We start from the raw sequence: 9375 nt of genomic DNA, 5'->3' as shown, positions 1-9375 counted from the left end.
CAGAACACAAGCTCCAAGTCAGGGGGTGGTCTTTTTATTCACATGGGTTTACTTTTCTTCTTATTAGTTATCACTAGTTAGTTTTCACATTAATTTTATCATGCAATAAGTTCTTAAACAGTGGTTGAAGGCAGTTTATATTGTGTTTGAGCTTTACGAGCAGCTGAAACAGCTACAAAAGTGCTCTGTGTGGAGCAGAAATAATTTTATTATCTTGCTAATAACTAGTTTCAGTTCTTTTTCTCTCGGTGTGGCTTTTTGTAAAAGCCAGCAATAACAAAAAAAGCAACCTTCTTCTAACGTTTCTTTTTCTACAAGGAAAAGGGTTATGAAACCTGATATCCGATTTGGAAAAGTTCTGACCGACTGGAAATGTTATGAAATCATTAAATAGGTCAGCCAGGCAAAGCAAAGCTATTCAGAGACAAGTTTTGTAGAACAAAAGGAATTGTTGCCCAAGACACCACACAGATAATGTGTGTTGCTGGCCTTGGTGGGTCAGCTCTGGTGCTGATCCCTCTCTTACACCAACAGCCTCAGTTTACATCTCTTGATAGCGATAGCAGGGGGCTGTGAAGGGCTTTCCTCAAGTGACCAAAGTGGGGACACTAGAAATTCAAAATGGAGAATAGCTGGGCATGGAATTACACCCCAAACCCTAATGCAACCTGATTCTGAATTTCATTCCTAATGATATGCTATCAAACCCACAGATCACAAAGGTGTGCATAATCATAAATAAACCCAAGTTTACTGGTTTTATGGTCTTGTTAATTGTGGATTTAAAATCTTGTTCTGTATCTGCAGCTCTGTAAGTGACCACAAACAGTGAAGAGTTGTGATGATAACTGTCAGTGACCTGTTAAAGATATTAAAGTTCTTCAAAGTGTTTCTTGTTTTTCTCCTCATTAGACCCTATTTTTTTCCATCACTAGGTTAACTGTTTTCACTCAAACTATGGAGTCCTACGATATGATGCCCGCTAAATCTGATGTGAAAACAACCTGGGGACAAATGTGACCTGTATGGACCTTACATGTCACTCTAGTTCTGTTCTGCAGTGTTCACCATCACCTTCCTGTGGCACACAAAACAACCTACAGCTGCTGTTCAGCAAAACCTTTTTCAAAGTCATCCAGCTGCAAAAGGGTGTCGAGAGCCTCCCCATAAATCAAAGCAGGGACTCTGACATCTGTTGTTTGGCAGGAGCTGATTGCACTGGAGGTAGTCTATCCGCTGAGAAATGTGTGGGAAAACATTGACACTCTGTGGCCAGACAGATAAAATGCAACTTCTGAAATTTCACGGGTTTTCATCACTTTCTTCCATTTTACCAAACAGAAATGTAAAGAACAGTTTGTAGCTTTTATTCTTGTTGATAATTTCCAGTATCTTTGCAGTAAACTTTGTTTATTGGTATAAAATGTCCTAAACAAGCAAGCTAAGACAAATATTAAAAACAAATGATAAAACTTTGCATTCAAACCTCCTGAGTCTGAGGAGCGCCAAGAATGAGACTCCACTGTTGCTCTGAGCCTGTCAAGCTGTACAAAGTACATTTTCAGGTCTATGCTTGCACTGTCATTTTAATCCCATTTTCATCCTCTGGAAGTGTAACAAGGGAAGGCCACCTTAAAGGGAGCTGGATTTGTGTATGGCAAAGCAGGATTTCCTCCAGACTAATACGGAGAGATGAATTTCATCAGCATACCTCCAAAGTATAATTTTTACTTCCCATAGAAGTAACAGATAAGATATTACCTATATTATATTTAGTGCAGGTAGGGAGTAGGGTTAAGCATCATTAGATAGTCTCTTTAGGGCTTCTTCTTGATAGAAACCAAAGGAATACCCCCAAAAGCCAGTCCTTGCTTCATGGCTTTTACATTCAACAAATGGAGAAGCAAACACTAGGATACAGTTTTTGCTTCTTTTTTTTTTTTTTTTTAAATTTCAACTAGAAACATTAATAATAATGAAGAATTGACCTTAAGGCTCCTCAGAATAGTCAGAGCTGTATTTTAATTAGTTTCTAAGGCAAAAATGGCTTGTGTGCTGTATGTGGCATAGGTGAGTGTATAACCTAAGCTGGGATAGAGACCAACTGTAAGAAGAGTTAATGAATATTATCAGGAAAGGGAATGATGCTGTCAGGATAGGTAAGGATGCCAAAGATGCTTAATTTTAAGTTGTCCTGAGGAGACAAAGCTGAGATGTTAGGGGTCAAGGAGGAAGAGATCTGCAAATTTAAGACATATGAAGAAGGACCTGGAATGAGAGTTTCAGTGACACAGAAGAATACAGAGCACTGCCAATTTATATGGGAAAAACTAAAACAGTTTGGGTAGCACTTCAATAAGTATGTCTAGAGAGAGGACTTACATCCCAATAAAATTCTTGACAGCTTTGGAAAAGTATAAATTTAGAGACTAGAGTAATAATATTTGTGAAAATGTTCTACAGTCATATACAAAAGACATAGTAACTCAAACAGAAATCAAAGCAGGGCAAATAATTCTCCTTTCCATGTCATCCTACTTTTGAAGCACCTGCCTGCTAAGGGATGAGAACATGAGGAAAAAAGTCTTTGGTCCGTGCCATATTTCTCCACATTCACCTTGTTGTCAGGGCGCAATGCAGAGAGTTATGGTGGGACCTGATGCTCAGGAGCTGTCCCACTGTCCCCAGCCAGGGAGCAGGCAGGCTTGGGACACATGCAGGGGCACCACCAGCCCTGGCCATCAGGTCTCTGTGTTGAGCAGGACCTCACACCCGTGGGCATGTTTGTGTCCTAGTGGCTGCCATTCTCCAACACAGGGGTGGGTCCCAGCAGGCCAGACAGGTGGGGACTGAGAAGAGTCAAGGACTCTCAAGCTTCCTCCCTTGGGAACTGTGACATGGATCAGTGAGGGTGTAGCAGGTGAGTTTTTGTGCTTACCAGCTAGAGTCTTTCCCTACTGGAAAGAGTTAACTTCAGAAAGCTCAAAGCTGAAAGCCTATCTGCTGCCAGTTATGCTACCAAAAAACATTTTCCTTCACCAAATATTTGTCCCAGGAAAGCAGGAGAAAACAAGGACCACGGGGTGAGCTGGACCCTGAGAACAATGTCCCAGTTCTAACTGCACCAGGAATGCCCTGGAGGTACCAACACCTCTCAGAGTGCTTGATGGGCACCTGAAGAACAAGTGCTTAATATCTGCTGTGTCATTTGCTGTGTGAGTTTTGGAATTCTGAACTTTAGGGTGTTGGTACAGCTTTAAGATCATATCTTGTCAAGAAACATCACTGCAGGCAGGCTTTTCTAGGACATGTTGTAGCCTGTGGCTGTCTTGTGTAATTTTCAGACTATGCTAAGCCATGTTTCAAGCCTCTGGGAATTCTTCTGCAGGAGGAAGCAGCTTGCCTTCAGCTGCCAGCTCTCACAGCTACCCACTGACCCTGATGGAACAGGCAGCTTCCTGGGCACGTGCCCAGAACTGGCATGAGTCTTAGCAGGAGTGAGTTTCCTGCAGGCACACCAGAAATTTGGGGCAGAACAAGAGGAATGGAGCAGGCTGCAGGAAAGAAAAAAGGCCAAACTTCTCTGAGCCTGAACCATCGCATTTGGCTTTAGCCTGGCGGCCCTGGCTAGGTCAAATCCAGTGATCCTGGCAGGTGCACAAGGAGCTCTCACAGGTCAAACAGAGAGAAGGTGACTGCCTCATCAAGGTGACTGCCAGCAGGAGGGCTGTCCAGGTCAAGACATCTGCCTGTGTCCAGGACCTCCTTCAGCTCCCAGCAGGCTTTCCCACCAGCTGCTGCTCTGAGCATGCCCTCCATGGGTGGTCCTTCCATGTATGATACAGCGAGGAGATCCTGCAGGAAACTCAAGCAGGGCTGGGTGCACGGTGGCTTTGGTGGCCTTTCTCAGGGACAAAAGCACATCTGGATGGGGAGGTGAACTCCGCCTTCACTGGACTGAGATGTACTTGTTGGTCCAAGCAGATGCCATTTGGATGAACGCTCGCAGCAAGGACCAGAACTAGACCTGTTATTCCTGGCTCTGTGAAGAGTTGTCTCCCTGGCACTGCCTTCCAAAGAGGTGGCAGAGGTTGGAACAAATGTGAATGAATATAGTGATCAGGACAAAATCGCTGTAATTGGACTATTTGGGGCATGGGAAGGAGGGGGGATTCTCTCCTATATTACTAGTACTGACTATTGCTTTTTGGGGATGAATATCTAGGAGGAAGAGAAATGCATGCCTAAAAAACAGCAAACAAATAAATTGAAACAAATTGAACAAATTGAAACAAACAAATTGAAATTCTGTGAAACCATAAATGGAACTAGCATTGTTCCTGAGAATTCGGGGACACGAAACACAAGACAACATTTATCCTGTTGTGAAGACACAGCTTGAATAGGGGCTGTCCTTGCCTCTGAACACAATGTCTGAATTATTTAGTACCTGGCCTTTCTGTTCCAGCAATAAATGCACTCAGAGCTCATCTTGTCTGCTTTTACTTTCTTTTCTCTCATTCTATCTTAAAGAGACTTGTAATTGCTCCTATGTATTATTTATTGGAAATACTATGCTTTTGTAACATAGCTGTGGGTGGAACAGGCTCTGTAGGCACAGGATCTGTACTTGGAATAGTTGTCAGGAAGAAAGAAAATAGACTGGGGTTCAATACATAGGGTACAAGCATGTAAAAAAAGAAAAAGAACATAGTGTTTCCTCTACTTGCCCATGAATTACTGTATTCTGTGCCATAGAAAACTTGAAGGGAATCAACAGTAAACTGTGCTTAGTTTCATCCTTTATTCAGGATTTGTTTGTTCCTTTCTTTTTTCCTTTTTTTTTTTTTTTTTTTTTTTTTTTAGAAGCATCTCTCTTCTGTAGCATGTAAGGGAGGGATGCAATCAAAGACTCCACCACATCATATTTCAAATGCTCAATAATTCACTGAATGGTAGAGTCTTAGAGTCTCCACCCCTGCTTCCTGCACCTGTATTTAAATTTACTCGAAAGAAATTACAGTACTATGAATGTCTGGTCAGATTAAACAGTGTGTGTCACCACTGCCTGCCAAGTCTCAGAGCAGATGAGCAGAAACATGAAAAGATCAAGACACAATTCACTTGACCCACTGTTATGTCTAAAAATACCAACTATACTGATCTTAAAGGACAATGAAATGTGGGAAGGAAGGTTATTTCAAAATGGTGAACAAGCAGATCAATGATTTATTTTAAAAAGTGAAAAACATGGACAAAAGGAAAACCTTCAGGCAGCAACACACACTTCAGGGTGTGCAAGCAGTGTCCTGAAGGGTCAGAATCCACTGCACATTACAGTTCTCTTTTTTTATCCACATCTAGAGAGCTTTCTGCCAATTTTGCACTTACAGACTTGTTTTAGAACAGATCACAAGTGAACATATGCTGCACAATTTTATTGTTGAATCTTGAGAAAAAAAGGCTTATGAAAGTCCTTATCACTGTGTTCCAATATTTAAAGGGTGGTTACAAAGGAGATAGAGAATCCCTTTTTACAAGGAGTCTATGGGAAAAATGAGCAGTAATAGATACAGTTTACTCCTGGGCCGATTCTGAGCGTGCACAAGAGGATAACTTTTCACAATGAGAACAAGCTACCACTAAAATAATCTCCCCAGGGAAGTTCCCCAGCACCTGGGGACACTTAAGATTTGGCTGGAGAGGGTGCTGAGCTTCTCTTGGACCATGCTTTTGCCTTGAAAGGTTGGTTGGACCAGATGACCCTCGAGGTCCTTCCAGCCTGGTATTCCATGATTATTAAAACCCATCTTACACATCCACAAGTTGCATAAACCTTGTGGAGGCTCTTGGTTCCAACCAGTTCTGTGGGTTAACAATGAGAGAGACATTTATAACAGAGTTATCTTGCAAAATGTGACCTGTTTTGCACCGCTTGCAATTCCATGCAGCCTAAGTGGGCTGGACTCCTTGTGTGGGTGTGTTTTTTTTGTTTTGTTTTTTGTTTTTTGTTTTTTTTTTTTTCCCCTCCATCTTCCTTTCTGTAAAAGGTGGAAAATTGAAGTACCTTGCCCCCAGAGGAAGAAATATGTCCCTCAGTGACCAACTGACAGCACATGCTGTGCTGAACTTCATCCCCAGCAATGCTTGTGACGTGGAGATTATTGCTGAGGAAACTGCGTCTCCCACAGATGTGTTAAAAATTCCCCTGTGGTCCCAGGGAAGCAAGGGTGAATCCCATCTCTTTCTCAAATGAAGGTGGTGAGAGAGCAGCTCTGCCTTACTGCTGTGAGGTGAGATCTGCACACCTCTGAGCAGCCTCTTAGAAGCCAGACCCAACCAATAAAGGAGGGAAATCAATACTGGCTCTGCTGGGACTCTGCTGGCTGTCAGCAGCTGCTCTTGCACAAGCGAGTCTGGGAGTTGTTGCTGCAGCACATTTTTGCCTCTGGCATGTTAAGTGCAAGGGGTGCTATCCTGTTAAACTGTTTTCTGTTCTTTTAGGGGATTTTTGTACCCCCTCGGCCACAGAGGACTGACTTTGCTTCACTAAAAAGAGTTAAAATGTAGTAAATACTTTGGTGTAAAGAATTTTATGGATTTTTGCCCCAGGAATGGCATGTTGACTCAATGTATTTCAGTGAGACATTAAAAAAAATGCTTGTGTGCATTTTTAAAAATTGCCGTTGTTACCATTTGCACAAGAAGTAGTAAAAGCTGATGATACAGTGATTTGTTTTGTACTTTTTAACGTAAGACTGGCAGAAAAATTGTTGTCTTGTTGCTCAAGAGGCTTTAAATCCCCACCCTTGAGCTGTGATTCAGCAAATTCCCAGAGTAACCCTGGTCTGAAAGCCGGGTTCCTCCTTGTCCTGTCCTGCCGGGGGTGGATTTCTCCTAGGCAAGCCAATGAACAGGAGCTCATTTATTTATGTATGTGGTGAGGAGGAAACTTGCTCCACAGTCTCCCCACCTCTTCCTGCAAAATGTTCGCTCTCTTCTGCACCAATCACTTCGGGTCCTGAGTGAAAAGAAGTGAGCGGCAGCGGAGCTGGGGCGTGGAGCTGCAGTTTTGAACATCACTCCCTGGCCGTGCTGCACACCTCGGAAATAATCGCTCTCAACTCATTTGAGCTGCCGAGAGAAGCAAAAGCCCGCGTTTTTCTTCAGCAAACCTAAGGTGCTCTTTCGGAGAGGCAGGACTGAGCGCTCTGTTAATGACTGACATCATCAAGGAAATAGCTTGCTTGCTTTTTTTGGCTGCATTTCCCCGCCACAGCTGCGGCAGTAGATGGGGAAGCTGATCTCCAAAGGCTGGCGGAAAAGAGATGCTCGAGTTATCATTCTGGGACTCGACTTCGCTGGCAAATCCACCCTCCTGTACAAGCTGAAGAGCGGCCAGGCTGTGGAGACCTGCCCCACGGTGGGATTCAACGTGGAGTCTCTGAAAACGCCCTGTGGCGTTTCCTTCACCCTCTGGGATGTTGGCGGACAAGACAGCCTGCGGGCCAGCTGGCCCAACTACCTGGAGGACATCAACACCCTCATCTTCGTGCTTGACAGCACAGACATGGCCCGGCTGGGCGAGGCGATGGCAGAACTGGAGGAGGCCCTGGGCCACCCCGGCATGGCTGGCGTCCCTGTGCTCCTCCTGGCCAACAAGCAGGACGTGCCGGGAGCGCTGGCCCCTGCCGAGCTGGGGGAGATGCTGCGCCTGGGGGCGCTGGCCAGGCACCGCTGGGTGCTGCGGGGGTGCAGCGCCCACACTGGCCAGGGCCTGCAAGAAGTCCTGGCCATCCTGGGAATACTGCTGCGGGGCTCAGAGCAGAGCTCCCTGTCCCAGGAGCAGCCCATCACGGGGCTGGCAGAGAGGAGGCAAGCTCCAGAGCAAACCTGAACCTCACATGGACCCTTCCCACTCACGGCTGCCAGCAGGTTTGTCACGGAGGATACCAGCTCCAGGCACTCCCTAAAGGAGCAGAGCTGCAGCTGGCACACACAGTGAAACACTCAGTGAAATACCCAGCTCCTCACCACCAAAACCAGGAGGATCTCTGAGCAAAACTCCCATTGTGGAACAGTTTTGGCCACATCTCTTGGACTTTGATCTCTCGCTGCAGCTTGTCCCCACTGTCACCATGTTCCACTCAGCCCCTGCACTTGTGTGTCCAGAGGCTCAGCAAGGATGCTTGTTAATGCTTATGAGTTGTAACAGAGATGTGTGCAAGGGACAGAAGTTTTCTTCATTCTGCAGCTCCCAGTCCAGATGCATCCATCCAGATGGGGTGATGAGCTTGGATATGCCCATGCTGCTTCCCTCTCAGCACGAATCATATGTTCCTTGGCTGGGAATGCAGGAAGGCACTGAAAGGAATGGCTGAAGGGGAGCAGTGTAAGCTCAGGAGTTCAAATAGCCAAGCAGCTATTTGGTTTTAGTGTAGCATCTACAGGTTTAATAATCTTCGAGCCATGGAAGCAAGCTGGGATTTGATGGCGTAATGCAGTTTGAGGATGTGTGTATATTAATGTATGCATTTCTTCTAATGATTCTTTCTCCATTCATCATTTTTATCAAAGAATTATTTAATGAAAATGGTCTCACATTTTCCTTGGATAATGTTTAAATAATAAGAATTTATTATATATTATTAAAATATATTTCTTTAAATAAAAAGAAATCAAGACCTGACTACTAAGATGCTTGGAAATACATCTCCATGGCCAGTCAACCTCCAAATATCCTCATGGTGGCCTGAACAACCAAGACAAAACCCTGTCTCTCAGACTTTTGAAACTGCATGGGACCACTCCACATGCATTGGTTGGTAACCATGGGCATCTGTGGGCACAGGCAGGTTGGTGACCAAAGGTCTCTCCACACTCAGCTGTGTCCAGGGCAAATGAAAACATCCCTGGCAGCTCACAATAGGACCAGGTCCCATGTGGCAGTGATGGGTTTGTCCAATCCTGCTCTGCCTACCGTTGGAAAGACCTATAAAATCTGTGCCGGGGGGTCCCTGTATCCAAGATTCTGCTATCCAGAGTTAAAATTAAAATATTTTATAGTAGTCCCTGCTTCATTATGAAATAAATGAGGGAAGGGGAGAGGTAAAATACAACATTTTTATTTCTATTTTCCATTTCTGTTTCTATTCAGAAATCAGCTACTTTCAAGGAACAGCACACTCAGCCTAGAAACACCAAGAAGAAATACACAGTAAAATCCTCTTCTGTTCATACCAGAGCATTTTACAGTTTTTAAAGAATTAATTGTCCAGCTGTTACTGATGCTCTTATTAGTCACCCTTCACAGAACGCAGCAGCTCCAATACAGAGCTCAAACAGTCATGAAGAAACAGGATCAGTCATTTATAG

General features: G+C 44.3%; 1 protein-coding gene across 1 annotated transcript; it reads left to right on the top strand.

Moving 5' to 3' along the window:
• Nucleotides 1–6780: 6780 nt before the first annotated feature.
• On the top strand, nucleotides 6781–8925 carry ARL11 (ADP ribosylation factor like GTPase 11). Its single transcript, XM_066339572.1, has one exon. It carries the CDS (start codon nucleotides 7292–7294, stop codon nucleotides 7895–7897), a length of 606 nt encoding a protein of 201 aa, XP_066195669.1. The 5' UTR covers nucleotides 6781–7291; the 3' UTR covers nucleotides 7898–8925.
• The last annotated feature ends 450 nt before the right edge of the window (nucleotides 8926–9375 follow it).

This window comes from Sylvia atricapilla, chromosome 2 (assembly GCF_009819655.1).
Source record: "Sylvia atricapilla isolate bSylAtr1 chromosome 2, bSylAtr1.pri, whole genome shotgun sequence".
Taxonomy (NCBI): Eukaryota; Metazoa; Chordata; class Aves; order Passeriformes; family Sylviidae; genus Sylvia; species Sylvia atricapilla.
Note: the sequence above shows the minus strand (reverse complement) of the source record. Positions and strands in the feature narration are given on the sequence as shown.

Bases quoted from the DNA above. Each gene is read 5' to 3' on its own strand.
- ARL11 (XM_066339572.1), top strand. From the start codon at position 7,292: ATGGGGAAGCTGATCTCCAAAGGCTGGCGGAAAAGAGATGCTCGAGTT.